The sequence below is a fragment of the Argentina silus genome, assembly GCF_951799395.1.
Source record: "Argentina silus genome assembly, chromosome: 2".
NCBI lineage: Eukaryota > Metazoa > Chordata > Actinopteri > Argentiniformes > Argentinidae > Argentina > Argentina silus.
The window spans coordinates 22525488-22545177 of record NC_139656.1 but is presented as its reverse complement, the minus strand read 5'-3'; the positions used below and the strand labels follow the sequence as shown (position 1 = coordinate 22545177).

Sequence of the window (19690 nt, the reverse complement as noted above, 5' to 3'; positions counted from 1 at the left end):
ATGTTTGCCCAGTGGAGAGTGCTCACGTCATTGGTAAACTAGGTAAGAGTCAAAGTCAGGCAACCCAAGGTGAATGGAGTGATGTGGTTAAACATTTTTTGATTATTATACCAAGGCAAACACCTGTCTCTTCATGTCAGGCATACATCCATCTCAAACAATGTTTATCAAACATGAACTGTGGAGTGATTGAAATGTAATCACAGTCAGTATTAAGTGCAGTTCTCAAGTCTGTTCTTCCGTTGAACAGTTTCAGAATAAAGGTTGCTGCCTTTTTGACAGGCAAAAACAAGCAATTTGTCCACATCAACCCCTTCTCTCAGCCTATGAACGCTCCTATGTGCTGCTTCCAGTTCCAGTATATTCAGATGAAATATAAGCTCACTCCTGTCTGTTAAGGCTTAGGTGGAGCAGGCGGGGGGTTTTGAGGGGGCTCTATGTCTCCATTAGGCTCTTTCTTCTCGGGCTTTAAGGGGCTGGTTTTGGGGCTCCTCTGCTGGGGTGGTCTCCTCGGGCGTCTCCTCCTGGGCTTACGAGAGGGCAGAGAGTTGGGCTGTGCTGGATCCAACAGGGGATCCAAATGTAATTTTCCACTCAATGCATCTGAGGACTCATCAATGAATGCCAGGTTCTCCCCAAAGAAGTCCAGAGGCTGGGAATACTGGGGATCTGGGCGTGAGATCTCCTTTTGGACATCCTTCTCTTTCCCCTCGACCTGTTCTGTCTGCGTGGCCTCCGACCCAGTCTCAGAGCCTGACTCCGACTCGTTGGAGGAGTAAGAGTATGAAGATGAGGAAGATCCAGACTCTGATTGGCTTTGAGGTTGCTGCCCGTTCTCCATCACTCGGCCCACCTCCCCAGGAGCTCCTGTGACGCCCTGGCCTGCCCCATGGCTGTGGCTGCGAGGGCGGTGGCGGCGCTTTCGTCTGCGCCGTTTGAAAGGGTCATCCATTTTGCCGGACATGCGGAAGTCGACTGACATGTTCTGGATGTTCTGACCCCAGTCAGTGGCATGGGCTCGGAGCTCCTCCATCTGAGAGGAGAGAGAGGTGATGAGAGGGAAGGAATAGATACAATTAGAGAGGGCTGGGAGGAGAGGGGAGGTGTTTCAAGTGTTTCACATTTGTTTTGAAGTGCTATTCTCCCCCATTCCTAGCCCTGCTCTGTCTTTTAACCAACCTCAGCTCTGGTCTTCTTGGACAGAACTCGGATCCAGTTCCCAATCATGCTCAGGATAGAGGCAAAGTAGGCCAGACCCAGCAGGATCCAGAACCACACCAGAGGCTTGTACCAGTGGTCACTGCCACCATCCCCACTATCACCTGACAGAGAAACACAAGGGCATAGGGATAGGGGTTTACAAGTGTGACAGACAGTTACAAGTTTAGAATTATATAATTTAAGTGTGAGAGAAATTAAATGTGAAATGTAATATCTGTTTAGTGTAGTGTGCATTATCATTGATTGTCATATTTATTTGTGTTGTAACACATTATTAATTAGTAATTAGTAATTAGTAATTACAAATAATACATAGCAACCCCTTGTACATTACAAATATCAGTGTGATGGCATGAGAATATTGATCAACACAGATTCCTTGACACAGTCCCTATTGCAGTGGTGAAAATACCTGCAACATAGTCTCCAAACCCTACCGTGGTCAGGGTGATGACCACAAAGTAGGCAGACTCCAGAAAACTCCACTTCTCCACTTCCTTAAACACCAGTATTGGCACGGCAACAAAGAGCACGCACCCCAGCAGGATGGAGAGGACAGCTGAGATGACACGTACGATCGTAGGACTCACCTTCCATCTCTGAGAGGGAGAGAGGAGAAAGCAAGAACGAGGAGTGAGAAATGGACAGAGAAAAAGTTTAGAGAGAGATTGACAGAGTAAACAGAGTAAACATATCTACAGTACATGGTTAATAGTGAGTGTCTTTACCAAGAAGAGAGTTTCTACTTCGGCAACGGCCTTCCTCAGGCCTGTCCCCAGATGGTCTCCAACTCCAGCCAGCAGGATACCAAAGAGAGGGATCCCCACCAGGGCATAGAAGATACAGAACAGCTGCCCACCCTCCGTCTTTGGAGAGATGTTCCCAAAACCTGATGGAGTTTAGATCTTTAATATATCAAACTAATAAGATTGAGTTGAGTTAAGCAGAAAGGAGTCACCACATGAGATTGGAAGGAATAATTATAGATGAGCTGATTAGAAATGACGCTGTGGCCGGGAAAGATGTGACAGGATAGACAGACACTAATTAGAGGCCAGGCTGCCTGTGTTTGTGAAAAACTAGTGTTGCTAGGTGATCTATAATCATATTGCTGACCCACCGATGGTGGTGATGATAGTTCCAGAGAAGAAGAAGGCACTGGCCAGGTCCCAGGCGCTGGTGAAGGTGGAGTTGCTGCTAGGATCTACACCATCACCTACCAAATCTGCCACCTCCTGGGATGGGAGACAAAGCCCAGGACAAGTGAAGTGAGAGTGAAAGACAGGAGGAATGAGAGGAAGAGGTCGTAGGTGGTCAAAAATTGAAAGAGAGGAAGAAAAGGGTGGTAGTTTTGGCTTTGTGCTGCAACCCGATTATGAAGCTCCCTTTAGATAACATGACTGGACACACGATCCCCAGGTCTCATATACCAGCCATTGGTTTAGTATACAAATGTATGTAGCAGGGGAGGCTGGTGGAGGTAGAAATTGGAGGACCATTGTAATGCATGGGATGGAATGAGGAATGATATCAAACATCCCATTGCATGGGATTGAATGAGGAATTACTCATTCCATCCCATGCATTACAATGAGCCCGTCCTCCGACTTCTACCTCCACCAGCCTCCGCTAGTATGTAGGTATATGTACCTCTATGAGGGCCTGCAGGTTGTCTGGGCTGACGCAGGTGTAGTTCTCCAGGAAGGCTTGACGTGTTTCCTGAAGCTGCTTGTGCTGTCCCTCCTCGCGGGGAACCTCCAGGGCGCGGAACACCACCGCCCCCAGCACCAGGTAGAGCAACACCCCTGTCAGAATGCCCAGAAGAGTGGAGCAGCGCATGGCTGAACCTCTGTTCAGACCCAAAGAAGCCTGTTTCCTCCCTCCACTCCCACTGCTGGAGCGCTCAGGGACCCAACTGCAGCACAACACAATTGTCACAATTATCACAATGCCTGACTGCAACCTAGCAGGGAACATAATGGGAACTCTACCATGGTACTGACAAAACCTGACCGCAAGTAAAACTTCTCCTTTTGCTGTAGGACATTTAGATATATATGCCATTTAGCTGACGCTTTTATCCAAAGCGACTTACATTGCAGTCAGTGCATACATTTTTCAGTATATATGGTCCCAGCAGGAAACGAACCCACAACCTAAGCGTTTGCCATGCTCTACCAACTGAGCCACAGAGGACCACAATTTCGACCATAGATGTGCCTAAGTAAATGACCTCAGCATCCCCAGTCCTAGTTCACAACTCTGTTTTGAACATTCATGTCAGTCATGATTACCTCTCTCTCTCCCTCTCCTCCTCCCTCCTCCTCCGCCTCCAGGCCCTCCTTTCTCTGCGGCTGAGGATGGAGTCTTTGGATCCGTAGCTGCGGTGGAGGCCCTCCTCCTCACAGTCTGAAGGGGGGGACACTGGGTAGGGATGTGGGTGTACATGGACCAGGTTAGGATAGAGGTTGATGTTGATGGTTTTGGGAACACATTTATCATTATATGATTTTAACGGACAGGCACTACAGCAGAGAGTTGAGAGGGCAAGGAAGCACTATTTGAAAAGGTCATTGACTCTATGTATGATTAGGTTTCAAAGGCTAAAGCATATTATGTATGGTGTCAACGAACTCTAAATACCATGTGAGAGATTCCATACATCACTGATTGTAAATGACACAAAGTTTCCTCAGAAACATTGAACAGAACAATGATCAACAACAGACAATGAATCGTAACAAAAGACCCAGCTGGCTCCTGTCACTGTGGCAGTGTCACACCTTCAGGTGCCCATGTTGTGGAACCAAAATGTTGTGTGAAAGAGACACATCACTCTGATAGGTCCCTTTGGCTGAAGAGAGGATCCACACACATAAAGAATACAGAGGCAATAAACATTAAACACACAAATAGAGGTGTATGAAAGCAGAGAGGGGTATATCAGTGTGTGGGTGTGTGTGTTTGTGTGTGTGTGTGTGTGTGCTGTGTTTGTGTGCGCTTAACACAGCAGGGGGACATTCTAGAGCTGCGTAACACATTCAGTGTAGTGGTCTTGCCAAGCCACCTCAGAGTGATTGATAAGGTCATTTGGTCATTGACACAACTATAGATTCAAGTCAAGCCAGGTTAAAGACCTAAGGGACATACTGAGACTGGGCTATTAATATTTTAGATATGCATGAGTGAAATTTCTGTACTGAAATACAGTTTTTCCTCCACCTCAGTGTCTGATTATGCATGTCTGTGTGTGTGTGTGTGTGTGTGTGTGTGTGTGTGTGTGTGTGTGTGTGTGTGTGTATGTGTGTGTGTGTGTGATTGAGTGAGAGAAAGACAGATACAGTTTCTTGCTTGGATCTGTGTGACCCTCTTTGATCCACAGTATAACTTTGCTCTTATAGTCTTACAGTCAGCATACCCTGGCCCTGATTCACACTGACTACTAAACTGTCACACAGAGAGTGAAATGTACACTACCAAGCAAAACAACTTCAAGAGCGGCTCATGATAGACAAACTACAGTCAGCCAACCCTTTTGCCATCGTAATTATCTCATTGCCACCATATCATAATATTAAACCATTAAAAGTGGTGTAAGAATTATAATCTCTCAATTATATTCTACCTGCACACCCATACAGCTTGACTTGTAATACAGAGCCGGACGTGATTTATACTACACACACACACAGTACCACACACAGTCATAATGCCAGAGAATACACCACAAGATCAAGCAAAATATTAAATAAAACCAAAAATTCACAATCTGTGGAAATGGAACAATCGCAACCAACAATCATCAATATGTTTAACTACACACTACCTCAAAATGAATGATGTAAGACCCCATCTTCCTATAACCATGACACGTTCAATATCTCTGCCTATGGAAGTAGTATTCAGTGATCTAACACATGGTGAGCCTAGCCTATAGCCTCTTACCTCCAAATGAAGGATGTTAAGAATCCAGGGTATCAGCCGCTTTATGCTTTATGAGTCTTTCACACACAGGACAGACAGACACTGAGAGTGTAGGTGTGCATGAGTGTGTTTGTGTGTGAGTCTGCCTGAGCGTCAGTGAGAGAGGCTGTTGCTGAGTAAGAAATAAAAAGATACTCCATCAAACTGAGTCCAAGAAGAGAGCGAGAGAGGGGAGAGAGGTGGAATGAGAGAGGGAGAGGTGGAATGCATGAGAGAAATGGAGTGAGAGAAATGGAGAGAGGGAGGGGTCAATGCAGATACACTGAGCTAGAATGAGAATGTTGGTTAGCTTGAAATCGTTCAGTTTCTCCTAGGCAATAAGCTAGGAGAGGGGGAGAAAAAGGACCTGATATAATCACTGTGTGTGTGCATGTGTGTGTGTGTGTGTGTGTGTGTGTGCATATGTGTATGTGTGTGTGCATGCGTGTGTGTGCGTGTGTATGCATGTGTGTACATTTCCAAAATGTAAGGTAAGATAAGATTAACTTTATTGTCCCCGGAGGGACATTTGTTTTTAGATCAGTGGAAGCTAGTGGCTCATTGCAATGCATGGAACGGAATGAGGACACATGTTTCATACCATCCCTCTCATTCCATTCCATGAATTAAAATAAGCTCCAATTTCTACCTCCACCAGCCTCCACTGCTTTAGACATAATGTCACACTTCAGAGTTTAACAGTTGATAACAAGTAGAATAACACCATACAAAAGTCAGCAATATAAACAAATGACTAATTAATGTTTTATTCCAGCAGTTATTTTACGATTCATAGTGATTCCTCTTATGTCTGAAACCTTGCAGTACAAATTCCCAACTCACTCTTGCATTGTAGCATCATAAAAAATATTTACATCCAAATCTACTCTGCAATATGCTATAGTATGTATACCTCCCTCGCTCTGTGTGCATGTGTGAATCAGTATCAGTATCAGAGCCTGAGAGTGCCAGCATGAATTCCTCTTGTTGAGTTTACACGAGGTCTGCTGGTGTAACACTGCCGACTCTGCAATGGGCAGCCAGATCCCCCTCCCTCTGCTACCCTCAGCCACCCCCCTCCTAAGAAACCAGCCGCTCCCTGGAACTGCTCCTGCTGTCTGTGTGTGTGTATGTATGTGTGTGTGTGTGTGTGTGTGTGTGTGTGTGTGTGTGTGTGTGTGTGTGTGTGTGTGTGTGTGTTTGTGTGGTGCAGCAGGAGGTATACAGAGATGTGGTTACGCCTCCCAAGGGTATCCAGTTAATGGGACATGAGCTCCCAGAAATCCCAACTCAAGGATTAAATCATTACCCACCGAACACATGTACATATGTAGATCTGTCCTTCCACTGCCTCTCCTCTCTCCTTTTTTCCCAGGACTTCTACTGTCCTCTCTCTGTCCAACCCCTCCCCTTGTTCTCCCTCTCTTACCCAACTGGACGAGTGCCAGTCTATTTCTGCGTACAGATCACCAATTAAATATTTAAAATAGATTTATATGAATTTTATTCCTATGACACTAGGACAAATCAGATGCCACATTATATATCTAGAGATCACATTTCTATATTTCATGTTTTATTTGACACTGTGCTCTGCTCTATCCAATAGATGTTATTGCCATTGCAGCACTGGCCAGTCAGCTGAACACAAGGAATGGGTAAAATCCTGGGGGGTGGGGGGCAGAAATATTGAGACAAATATAATTTACCAAACCAGTGCTGGCCTCATCAGCATTAAACACCACACAGTATATGACGGAATAGTATATGCATCAATATTGTTGGATTATTCATGAGAATATCATACAGTTCTGCTGTGACAGCAAAAACACGATCAACATTGACAAGCACTATTACTATGGTCGGATCCTTTTCTCTGTCCATCTCTCCCTCACTGACAGGTAACAATTGCAATAAAATTATATTTAAAGAGACAAAATGTATCATTTGTCAAAATCAGGAAATTGTTGCGAGAATCATGGCCAGGTCTAACTAAGCAAACATTTGACATTATAATGGAACTTCCTCATCCTATTAAAATGTTTTTGTAATACTGATGAAATCCGGTGTCCAGAGATGCCCTCTTGTTGGAGGAGGAGTCTCAAAGATGAAAAATTCCAGTTTGCAATCAACTGATGTACCTCGATGCTGTTTAGTCTGGGCCGACTGCCATCATTTTCACAAAGTCTAAAATATATTGTTAGTTCGTCCGTTACTCAAATGAACAAGGCTTTGACAGTAGAACACTAACTTCCTCCATCTCTCTTGTTCTTTCTCTGACACACCCAGCTTCCTACCGCAATCTCTCCTTTTGTCCCTGCATATATTCACTTAATTAATGTCCACTGTTAAAATGCAACCAAGTTTTATACAGAATAAGCAGAACTATCATGCTTGCATTCAATCTGTAAGACTCAATTTGAACAAAAAGGTTTAAAAGTGCAACACTTCAGTCCCATATTGAGGAGCACTTACAGTACTAATACCTTCTGTGCAGTTTGTGCACGAATAGACAGATACGAATTTGATTTGATATACGCCCACCAAACAAACTTTTATGTACACTTAGCTCCCTCAATTCAATCTGTGTGAGAGCCTCCAGTTCCCCTTCCCTCACAAAACCTGAACTGAGTCCAACTGCTATGAAACAGGAGTCTTATTACTCAGAGGGCTTGGACTCAGTAAATCAAGATGAGGACCGAGCACAGAGACATTGCCATACAGGAGATATATAGCATGTAGAATCGTGAGGTAAATATATAAAAAGAAACAAATTACTCAGAGAATGAAACAGACAACAATATGCAATAATCAATATAGTGCTGACAAGGCTATAATAACATTAGCCTGATTGATCAAAGTCTAGAGGGGTCCTGCTCCTAAAGGGAAGGCATACGTTTAAGACATTCGTTTTTCTTTTAACTAGTATAACCGCCAGATAAGGAGACCCATACATTTGATTGGGTGAAAACAGTAACGTATTGTTGACAAAATCAAGGGTGAGTGATTTTAACTTCATGGCACAATCAGACACATTAGAGTAGGTGGCAGATCATACCAAGAGTTCTCTCTTACCTCTTCTTCCTTTTTACTTCATCGTTGGTATTTGCAGCTGTCTTTTATTTAGAAGATCCAGACTCATCTTAGTATATATATTTCTGAACATGTTTTCTATATTCATGTTTGTATGAAAGTCCTCTAAATCAATGATAACAACTTTTGAGACCAGCTGGTTAAACATATAAGAAACTACATAAACCATATTATTGTGACAAAATTGGTCAGTGAACCCCACAATAACTACAGATAAGAATCTGTTAGTATCATTGTGAATAATTAGATCACATTGAATATGCATTTGAATCATTTTATGGATTTGAATGTTGTGATGTCATCACTACCAAGGCTAGATAATGTTTTCTAGGAAATGTTAGAGTTCTTACTTCTGCTCCCTCAGAGATGTTTATGGCTCAGATTCCCAGTATTCTTCTCTTGGTTGATTTCTTACTATTCCCTCGTTTCTGCAAGGTATTTACCTGTACAAGAGAAGAGAAACAGAGAGACAGAGAGAAAGAGAGAGAGAGAGAGAGAGAGAGAGAGAGATGGCGAAACAAGAGGAAAATACTAGAGAAAGAGATGATCAGAGAAACAGGATAGAATGCAAGGGATGGGCAACGGATGGACAGGAAAACAAACTTCATGACAATAAAACGTCCACATTGATTAAATTAATGGCACAGTTACCAGCAATTACATGCTAAAATAAAGGGTTGCTGGTAAGGGAAGGAAGATGACTTGACTTCCATCATGAGCACTTTTTTCAATTAAGGCATTCTTGCATTTAAGCCCCCTGACTGCCATTTCTGATGATGCATGGACTTCTAGGTCTGGAAATGGATTTGTTAGCAAACGTCTGCAATTTTGTCCCATTTAGTCGAAGATGGGCTTGCAACAGTGCACTGAAAACAAGAGGTAAAGTATTGTTACAAGGCAGAGAACAGGAACAACAATCAATCTGCAGTGTGAGTTGCCACTGTTATCTCATTTATATTGAAGTTTCTTGTGACAATAGCATTTGATATGAAAATTATTCATATAAAGGATTAAATCTCTGACTGATTTTTGAATGCTCCACTTTTACACACTGAGTAAGTCTGACCCTCAAAGATCTTAATTTCATAATTCGTATCATTCCCATAACATAAAGCTTTATCCAATAATGTTCCTTTCATTAACTCATATTCTACATTTCTCAAATTCTAGCCTTTTCAAAATCCCAACATCTCCTCAAAGACATGGAACATTTCCCCAATGGTCAACACACCACAGACAATGAGACACCTGCAAACCGCAAGCACACTCTTATGGTACACCTCTAATCGATATGCCAAGGAACTTATTTTACACATTAATCTAATCCAAGCTAGTTCTGAAAGGCTTTTAAACAGGGAGGGGGGGATGAGCAGGACCAGGAGAGAAAGGATACAATGAAATATGAGTTTTGTTTTAGGAGGTTTGTCAATGATTGATACAGCGTCACTATGTTTCATACTATAGTAAATGTAGCATGAAGAGAAAACTGGGGTTATTATAACACATTGTCTGATCAAAAAAACACAGTCTTCCTTAAGTGGACAGTCAGAGCAGTTCCTAAAAGGGTAAGACATATAAACAGCTCTTAGAAAAGGTGTGTTGTTTTGTAGTGACATCATACCTATCTGACCTATTGATACCCTATGTTCCCACACATGCGCCCCGCTCTCAAGATGTAGGGTATCTTGTGCTCCCTAAATTTAAAAAACAAATGGCAGGTGGCAGGCCCTTTTCACATAGAGCTCCTTTGCTGTGGAATAGTTTGCCAATCCATGTCAGGGAGGCTGAATCAGTCTCAGCTTTTAAATCCAGGCTAAAGCGCTCACTTTTTTCCCTATTTTTCTCATAAGAGCTACAGTATGCCCCTTATATTGCATACTTAAATTGTATATCCCTATAGATGCTTTTCATTTTTTAAACAAACAAACAATCTTATTTGCCAACACATAGTACTGACACTACATTCACTCTGTGGTGATATGTCTGGGTGTGGGAGCTAAACTATGCAGCAACCTAGACCCTCTACTGTCGGAGACAACACACTTGTCCATTCACAGGTTTTGTATGATTCTTTTTTTTTATTTATTTTTATTTGATTTATGCAATCTGTGTATTAAAACAAGCGTATTGTATTTTGTATTTGTCTTGTAGGCTACTTTTGTATTACCTGTACAGTGTGTTGTGACCTTCGGGTAAAATACACTATAAATTAAAATTAAATTAAATTAAACTTAAACTTAGTGACAGACAGGTAGAGCCCTGTAATCTAATATTATATAATCACCGGTGAATTTGTCATAATCCTCTCTACTGTGGGTATGCAAATGTAGACCTGATATGTCAAATGCTTCTAGTCATGTGGCTACAAAAATTCTTTGTTGTAAAATCACCACTATAATAAACAAACAGGAGAGATGAGGACTACGCTTCAGCTCAGACAGCAGCAGTTATTAACAAACTAAATCAAAGCAGCCTGGTTAAGCTGTCAGTGGAAAGATGCTGATCCTGTCAGTACCAGGCTCGCAGAGACTTGTATTAATAGCGGATTAGAATTCTGCCATGACACAGAGGCTCACACACCATTATGATGGTGGAGAACATTGTAGAATAACACCATTGTCTGCAATTGAACCAATTTTCTGATTCCCTATTGGACATTCTGAAGGTAAGGACTTTCACTTTAATGGGTGATTGGATATACAATAAACTCAGGATGATGTATAAGAAGTCTTGGTTTGTACATTTCTTAATGTACTAATAATCACATTTGAACCACATAATCACATTTGAATTCACATTCACTTAATGTACAATGGTGAAATACAACAGATTTGTACAAAGCTTTGTACAGTACTTTCTGTAAATATATCTCGAGAGGAGCTTGTTTGTCAACAAATCTGGATTACATATACAGAGTAGCTCTGTGTCTGTTGATCTGAGCAGCTGAGTTCAGATGAGATGCACTTGCAATTTCTTATGTAACCTCATCCCATCAAGACAAAACATCATACTGTTCATTACAGGTGCACAAAATGATTCCCATTTTTACTGTAATCCTAACGACAAATCAAAACACTCTTTCCCTCTTCTTCTCTCAGGAGCACCATCCCATCATCACACTGTAACATGTAAACAGTAACACCACCTTTCCCTCTCTCCTCAGATGTTCCAGTGGTCCTGTGTGTTCACCTCCACAGAGCCCACAACCCTGGGCCGGCGCTCATCCCAGGAGCTGGTGACCAACACCCTGATGCTGGAGCTGAGTGCACTGCTGAAGCGCACCGAACGTCTCCGTCATGAGAGGGTGAAAGCGACACGTAGACGGAGCGCCAGTGTGGACTACACCTGGCTGGCTACACCACGTCCAAGGTCGTCGTTTGCGCTCTCACCCGGGGAATTGATGGAGCTTCAGGACCTTTGTGCTAAAATCCCCCCCTCCCAGTGTGGCCCTGTCATCCTGAGGTAGGGGAGACTGCATAGTCATTACATCTCAATGCCATGTACAGTACAGTACCAGCTACCAAGCTCATTCAAAAGGTTTCAAGCTTTGAAAAAAAAAAAAAAATTGCTATGAATATCAAGATCAAGAAAATGTACATACAGTGCCCTCCATAAATATTGGAAAGAGGAAGCATTTTGTCTTCCCTTACCTTTATATTCCAAAAGTTTGGATTTGAAAAAAACAATTACTATTGGGTCAAAGTAGAGATTCTCAGCTTTAATTCAATGTTTTTTCAGATTGGGTTCACCATTTAGAAAGTAATTTTTTTCAAACATACTCCTCCTATTTCAGGGCTCCAAATGTATTGGAAAAAATCATATAATGTCCAAATAAAGTGCTCTTATTTAGTATATGGTCGACAATCCTTTGCATGCATAACTAGTGGTTTGCACCTTGCAGTGAAGCCTCTGTAGTTCGGCTGGTGACGTATTCTGATGATGGTAGTTTCTGACACATTCACACCTACCTCCTGGAGAGTGTTCCTGATCTGTAGGACAGTTGTTTTGGGTTGATTGTTAATTATGGTGAGCATTCTTCGGTCATCCACTGTCGAAGTCTTCCATGGCCTACTAGCCCGTTTGCGAATGCTGAGCTCACCAATGCTTTCTTTATATTTTCTTGATGTTAGAAACTGTTGATTTTGGTAAGTCTAACGTTTTGGCTATGTTTCTGATTGTTTTCCGATATTTCATCCTCATAATGGCTTCCTTGACTTTCATTGACGTCTCTTTGATCCTCATATAGACAGACACCAATAGCTGACTCCAAAGGCAAATGCAAAGCCTAGAATCAATACTTGACATTGACGGCTCTTATGCCTGCACAAATTATGTGACAGAACACACCTGACTAACCAGAAACACCTGTTAAGCTTATTTGCCAATACTTTTGGTGCCCTGAAATAGGGGCACTATGTAAAAATGGTTGTACGGTGAACGGTGAAACCAATCTGAAAAAAATAAAACATTTAATTAAAGCTGAGAATATCTACCTCATAATTATTTGATAATTTCAAATCCAAACCGTTGGAGTATGAAACTAAAAGCAGACAAAATGCTTCCTCTTTCCAATACTTATGGAGGGCACTGTAGAATGGACACTAAGTTGGATGCCGACACTTGCATATCAAGATAAGAGGGAATTAATCAATAACGACTGAACTCGGCATTTACTCTCTATGCATCGTCCTCACTTCTAGAACATGGAAGCTGGTGACAAAATGTGAGCCAGGGGTGGGTGAGGTGTCCCGAATCTTCCGCTCGGTGCTGTGTGACTGCCTGGACAGAGTGGAGGGGGATGAGGTAATGAGATTGGAGGCCCGCTGGAGCCAACCACGGAGCAAGAGCCTCTCCTTCATCACTTTCCACACCCGCAACAACCCCCTCTGGAGGACTGCAGGGCAGGGGGAGGTAGGAGACCTTGAGGAGGAGGAGGGTTGGTCTGGGGATGAGGAGGAAGGCACAGGGATCATTAGGAGGTCAAGGAGCATGCCTGACATGTGTCCTATTGAAGAGATGGCCCAGAGCTGAGAAGGGACAGAGGGGGGAATACCTCATTCTTAGAGTTATGATACACAAATCACTGAACTCGTCATAGTGCCAATTCACAGCAGCTAAACCTAAAGCTAAATGTTCCCTCAAAGTATTCATGCAACACTTCTTACTTCATAACAGAAAACACAAATGGAGATAAACAAGTCAACTACACAATAAGCTATTACATTCAGGATGCAAACAGATTGTTTCTGACTACTTACCCAACAGCTATGAGTTTGTTAAAAGAGCTTTTGGATAAAGGTACAATCTTCATAAGTTAATGCTGCTGTTCAATGTTACAATAAATGGTATGTACAGTACCCATTGATTGTTGGGGAATAAATGCCTCATAAGTTTAGTACAACTTATCTTACTACGAGAAAATCTAACCAGAGTGTGGCATAGTGCGTTAGTGTTACAGTCTTACAATATCAGAAACCTTCCTATACTGTCACTGCGTCATAAGACATTGTGAATAATGAACACATTATGATTGCCGATGACAAAATAAATCACTCAAAACTATAAATCTGTTCATTTTCATTTAATTTTCATCTTTACATTATTAGCAATTTTTACAACAGAAGCATAGGCCAAATACAATAATTAGGGGTATCAATGAAATGAGCTGTGACCAAGCCATCTTAGTCCAGAGACAGTAGGGTAGAAGCACAGGGGTGAAGCAGTTTGACTCAAAAGTGGTAGAAATAGTGCAAGCTAAAAGATGAATGGATTCCTATTTCGACACTTCTAGATTAGCAGAATATCATTTTCCTTTGATAAAAGGTCACAGCGTGTCTTTTAGTCCTACTCTTGAGCAAAAAAAATAAGATGTAGACTCATTAATTTCTAATTTCTGAGCATTTTCTAAAAACTGTTCATGTGAGCATCTATACATACTATTGTGGGACGGGCAGTGTGTTTCTGAGATAAAAACAATTGACTGTACACCAAACATACTGTATGGTAAAATGTGAGGACAATGGCTTAACATAACTAAAATAAATGCTTAAAATTATAGTAGGTAGGTAGCTTAATTCACAGACATTGCACAACAGCTGTAAAAAGCAGTTCTGCACATACATCACAGCTAAATGACAAGCGAACAAGAGGAAATTAAGGCTTCATCAGAAATGCAGGCCATGCTTCACTTACAAAGTACATTCATTTATCCAACCTCAACCACAAGTTAACTGTCATGATGTGTCCTTATATGGTCATGGTCGCACTGAGTGGTATAAATGCATGTACAGTTTAACTGAAGTGCAACCAAAACATTTCCAATCTGCTTTTCTAACCATTACAGAAGGGATCAGAGGTCAAAGGGCATTCAATATTCTTGTAAATCAGCCCTACGATCACTTGGAGGTGGTATAGACGGCAGTGAGGTCCATCGGGCGTGTAACTTCCCTTAAAAGGAGTCAGCATAGAAGTCTGTTAGGGCCAAATAAATCTCCCTTAGAGACTCGATTTTGCTCTTTGGATTAACCAGGTCTTTCAAAAAATCGGAATGTTTTCTACAAAGTACAGAAAAGTGTGCATTAAGACAGCAGGAAGGAGTGTCAAACTGTCTTTAAATCCTGTTATCATCTACTTCAATAGACAGTAATAACAACAATGACAATAATCATGTATTTCATCTCCTTCTGAGGATGTTTGTGAAAGTGAATATAGGTATTCATTACCTGCATGGTTGCATCATTAAAATTGTCCGTCTCTCTAGCGGTCTTCTTCAGACCACAAGTAGAGATAGATGAAACATGAAAGACAAGGAACAGCCCTCCCTTTTCAGACATTCTTACATTTCCCAAACATTCTCTATCTTGCCACTATCCTACCCACTCCACCCTCCTCCCATTCCTCTCTCTCAGTCCTCCTTCCTCTCATCCCTCGCCTAGCGCCCCCTGGTGCTCAGGCAAAGAAGACCACAAAGACAATGAAGAAAACTATGAGGACGAGGAAGATTTTGATGAGCAGCCAGCGGTGGGATGAGACGGACTGAAAGTACTTGAGAATCTCTCCATGGGCAAGGTCTACGTTGAGCTGGGTGTCCTCCACGTTGGCGTCAATTCTGCAGGAGAGAGGAGGTCAATGAGTCAAAGGTTCTATTAGCCTGTTGGCCACCAAAGATGATCAACAGAACAACAGAGTGTCTACCAGTAGCATTGATCATTTCAACAGACCAGTAGCATTGATCATCTCCACAGACCGTCTACCAGCATTGATCTAGCATTGATCGTCTTCTGCCTGTTTTTCCCTGCACTATGCTAGTCTCTCTCTTCTTCCCCATCCCCTCGTCTCACCTCTGCACAGTCTCCTCCTGCTCCTTCACCATGTGGGCCAGCTGCTGGAAAATGGATCCCAGCTCCACGATGGTGGTCTCAATGTTCTGCATAGTGTCTGAACGGCTCTGGATGTACGAGTCCTGTAGAAACAGACAGACAAACAAACAGACACCCCACAATAGTTGTTTAGCAACTATTGTATCAGCATAACATTTTTTATTTTAAAATGTTAATGTTAAATGTGGAATTGAGTGTGCTTTCAATTTTAGCATTATTGTCAGCATTATCATTTCCATCAACGTGATTGGAGGTAATACCTGTTCATTGATGAGCTGTAGTTGTTGGCTGGCACGGAAGTCCATCTCTATAGAGACATCAGCTGTCCTTTTAGAGTCATCTTGCATTAACACTGAATTACTTCCTATGAGAATGTGTGTAAGAGAGAAGAGAAAATGACATGTGAGATACAGTGATACAGTATAACAATGCTAAAATTCAACACCATGAGAGAGACAGAGAATACTATGGGGAGTTATTCCTTAAAGTGGGATTGGTAATATACATAACATTCAATTCAAATGTTCAGGTTGCCCTGTTTACAGTACATAGTTTTAAATGTCCCATTGACAGGGACCATGTCATTTTGGTGAATAAAAAGGGAACTATGAAGCTCATAACAATTTATCTTACCAAAGTTGTTTGCATGTAAAGGGGAGGAGGATGCCGGGGCTTGTGAGAACTGGTCTCTTCTACTCTTCTGTTCTTTCAAATTCTGCAAAGAGAGATTGAGAAGGAGTGAGCGAGGGGAGGAAGAGAGAGGAGAGGAGAAACATAAGAGATAATAGAAAGGCAACATAAAACAAATGTACAGGAGTCAGTATTTGCGTTGAGTACAGAAGGGGGGGTTACAATTGAGTAAATGAGACTAGTAGGGGGCATCAGAAATGTGTATGTTTTTGCTATTGTTTTTTTAACATTTATTTTTATCCAGCTTATAATAAAACATGATCATTTCACAACTTTTACTACTACAGAGTACATAACACTAGCAGGGCATTTTGGTGGAGCCTGTCAATATCTACAAAGTAAGCTATATACAGCATTAGCCTTGCTAAAGCACTTTACTCCTTAGTACTCCATACCTGACTTCTTAGCCTGGGGAGGCCTTTTGATGTTGTCGGCACGGTGAGTTGATAAAGCGGTTGTGCCCTACGCTTGTTGGTGTACCCCTTGTATCTTTTATCTGTTTTAATCGAACTTTCATGTTTGTTTTATGAACAGCCCCATCACTTTTCAGCCCAATGAAAGGAGGAAGGAATGAGATTCCTCTATGCAAATACAAAGTATATATGAGATGCGCCCACTCAGACGCCGGCTTGACTATGGGTAAAATAGGAATTAGGAGAGTTGGGTTCCTTGACTATGGGTAAAATAGGAATTAGGAGAGTTGGGTTCCTAGACCAAGTGGCTGCAGTGCTCGTTGTGTACCATGTTGGTCTAGTTGGTCTATACCAACCCTTGCTAATTCTACCCAATACCACCAAATGCTAAGCCATAGTAAAGAAAGAAATGCCTCTGTAAGCCTTACCTCTGTCCTGACCTCGAGTACAGATTTGAAGTCATTTGACATAGATGCCAGTTTCGACTAGAAAAAGAGAACAAAAGACTGTTAAAATGTATAATATACAAAGAAAGATTACCATTGCTCATCCCCTTTGTCTGAAAGCAGAAATGATACCTGGAGCGAGACCACGATAGTGTTGGAATGTGTCTGCATGTGTCGGCCATTCTGACTCTGTCTGGAGCGCACTAGCCCCTGCAGCTGTGCTATCTGTTTATTGAGGCTGTTAATGTCCTGGGTAGACAAATCAGACAAAGTTTGCATTCAATATCAGTGTAATATTGCAAGAGCCAGGAATTCAACACAGTAAAATGACAGCATAGCATATCCATGTTTTTCCCCACCTGTTTAACAATGTAGGTTAGCTCCTCAATCTCCACAGCTTTATCATCAAAGAGGGATTTCCTTTTGGCAACTAGACATAGAAAAATCAGTCAACAACACAACATTGTGGAAAGAAATTACATTTGAAGAAATCACAAATGAATGAAGCTTCCTTACGTATTGTGAGCTTTTCCAATTTGGCAAAGGTGTTACTCAAGTCTTTCCCAATTCTCCTGTAAAGAGAATTAATAGACAAAAGCTGAGTTTCCAGAAACAGACAGTAGGGCAACAGATGATAATGCAATGAGATGCTATGAGTAACATGATAAGGAGCAAAAACTAAGTATAATGTTACTAACTTTGCCATGAGGGTGAAATCACTGCGTTGTCTGATTGCACTGAGGGCTGGTTTATTGGTCTGGACCCCATTCTAATACAAACAGAGGAAAGAGGGAACATTAGGCCTGATCCACATTAATCATTCAAATGTCATCTAAGCTACTACAATACTACTCATGTCAAATAAATCCATTCCAGGGACATTGCAGCAAATGGAACACGGTTATGGTTGGGATTGGCGTAGGAGAGAGTTGATGCTAGCTCAGAACTCAACAGTAAGCCCACTCTCTGTTGTTGGTCTCGCTTGTCTCACCTGTCGACCCTGAAGAGACTTGCAAACTGACTGGAACTCGTTGGTGCGATCCCTGCCCGACATGTTGCTGATGTCCACCAGTGGGGCAGGTGGAGGTAAGGTAGGGGCTAGCAGTTGGTCCTGTGGATGGATCAGTGGTGACTGGGTCTGGGAGGGCCCCAGGTAGACACCTTCCTGGCTGCTCCTAGGACCGTGGCGACGACGCGTGTTCATGGATGCTGAGAATCATCACCTTTTGAGAGGATGTACAGTCCCACTTGAGACATCTTTACTTCCAGACTACAATACAAACATACTTTAAGATAGTAGGCCTAATTCGTTTATCAAAGTGTTATTCTAATCATGACTCAAATCAAAATATTCTACACAGAAGATCTTCTGACAGATCGTTGAAAAACTATTCAGTGTAGAAAGAAAATTAGCCTATTTTGTGAATTAATTCATTGTTTTACTCAAAACCTTTCTACCTTAGTCAAGTTTTTGTTATCAGTAATAGTAACTAATAAATACATTTCAGAACAAGGATGTAGTCTCTGTGTAACATCCCCTGTAGCTACATGCTTGTGTACATCAGCGTATGTACATTCCTTTTGTCCTTCCCCTGACAGCAGTGCTTGATTGATTGTACAGCTGATTGGCCAAGAGAGGAAGGCTAAGAAACACTGAATTCATTCTGAAACTGGAATCTACACAAAGTAGCTAAACTTCACAACATCACTAAGTTAGCCTCGAAAACGTTGTTTACAATATTGACATGACATGACTTTCTAACAACTTAGCTGGCTAGCCTAACTGCATAGGTGATTATCAAATAAAGGAGTGTTTGTAACGTTACACAATTCATCATTCGCAACATAAACTACTGGCCCTGTTCAATTGTTAGCAAAAGAGAGGCTACAACTACAGATTAGGCACAGGCTTTCCTGCTGAAGCCAATCATTCCAGACAATACTGACACATACAACTGGATAATACATAAGACATTGCGATCATTCTCACAGTATACTTTCAACCAAATTATAACAATGTCCAGGTTTAGCGTCAAATGTCCATTACCGGTAATAAATACTTATTTCTTCGGCTTCTTTTGCGGTCTCTACTTGATCACTTCTGTACGGAAAAATCCGGGTCCTCTCTGAAAACACCGACGTCAGCGCCACGTCAACGTCCAATTTAGGTCATGACGTTGTACGAAAGCCCAGGTGGACCATTAGTGCATCACTAAAATCAAAGACAGTACATAGGTTTCTAAAAAAAAAAAAAATTACTGTTTATTAGCTATGCAGTCAATTCTCATCAACCCCCCCCCCGATACAACACACACGCACTGCACACACCCCCTCCGAGACAACACACGTGCACACCCCCAAGGGAGAACAGAGCTCTGGGCTCCTAAGACCCATGTAAAAATACAAAAAATGCATAATGGAAGCCCGTTAACCGTTTTCTAATCCATTCTTTATTTCAGAGGTTTTCATGGGTAACCCAGACAGG

At 41.9% G+C, this 19690-nt stretch overlaps 3 protein-coding genes across 4 annotated transcripts; 1 reads left to right on the top strand and 2 right to left on the bottom strand.

Moving 5' to 3' along the window:
• Positions 1-394: 394 nt before the first annotated feature.
• On the bottom strand, positions 395-3060 carry kcnk4b (potassium channel, subfamily K, member 4b; the record flags this gene model as incomplete). Its single annotated transcript, XM_083697513.1, has 6 exons — positions 395-1033; positions 1180-1322; positions 1634-1820; positions 1950-2110; positions 2342-2456; positions 2872-3060. The coding sequence occupies 6 exons, from the start codon at positions 3058-3060 to the stop codon at positions 395-397; spliced, it is 1434 nt and encodes a 477-aa protein (XP_083553639.1).
• Positions 3061-11440: 8380 nt separating this feature from the next.
• LOC310801230 (protein RD3) lies at positions 11441-13308 on the top strand (the record flags this gene model as incomplete). Its single annotated transcript, XM_083665225.1, has 2 exons — positions 11441-11739; positions 12978-13308. 2 exons carry the CDS (start codon positions 11441-11443, stop codon positions 13306-13308), a joined length of 630 nt encoding a protein of 209 aa, XP_083521351.1.
• Positions 13309-13845: 537 nt separating this feature from the next.
• On the bottom strand, positions 13846-19352 carry stx5al (syntaxin 5A, like). 2 transcript variants are annotated; one of them, XM_083665363.1, is made up of 11 exons: positions 19253-19352; positions 18197-18428; positions 17904-17974; positions 17722-17777; positions 17565-17635; positions 17338-17454; positions 17188-17244; positions 16290-16371; positions 15917-16020; positions 15618-15739; positions 13846-15385 (listed from the first exon to the last, which is right to left on the bottom strand). In XM_083665363.1, exons 2-11 carry the CDS (start codon positions 18407-18409, stop codon positions 15226-15228), a joined length of 1053 nt encoding a protein of 350 aa, XP_083521489.1. In that variant the 5' UTR covers positions 18410-18428; positions 19253-19352; the 3' UTR covers positions 13846-15225. The 2 variants fall into 2 exon arrangements, with proteins under 2 accessions (XP_083521489.1, XP_083521490.1); XM_083665364.1 differs by having other exon boundaries at positions 18197-18475; positions 19253-19322.
• Between the last annotated feature and the right edge of the window lie 338 nt (positions 19353-19690).

What these genes read in the sequence shown, in the direction of transcription:
- stx5al (XM_083665363.1), bottom strand. Translation starts at nt 18,409, where the DNA reads ATGAACACGCGTCGTCGCCACGGTCCTAGGAGCAGCCAGGAAGGTGTC. An exon ending in CTATCGTGGTCTCGCTCCAG is followed by an intron (nt 17,245 to 17,337) that starts GTATCATTTCTG and finishes CTCTTTTTCTAG; the next exon opens with TCGAAACTGGCATCTATGTC. An exon ending in TACAGCTCATCAATGAACAG is followed by an intron (nt 15,740 to 15,916) that starts GTATTACCTCCA and finishes CTGTTTCTACAG; the next exon opens with GACTCGTACATCCAGAGCCG.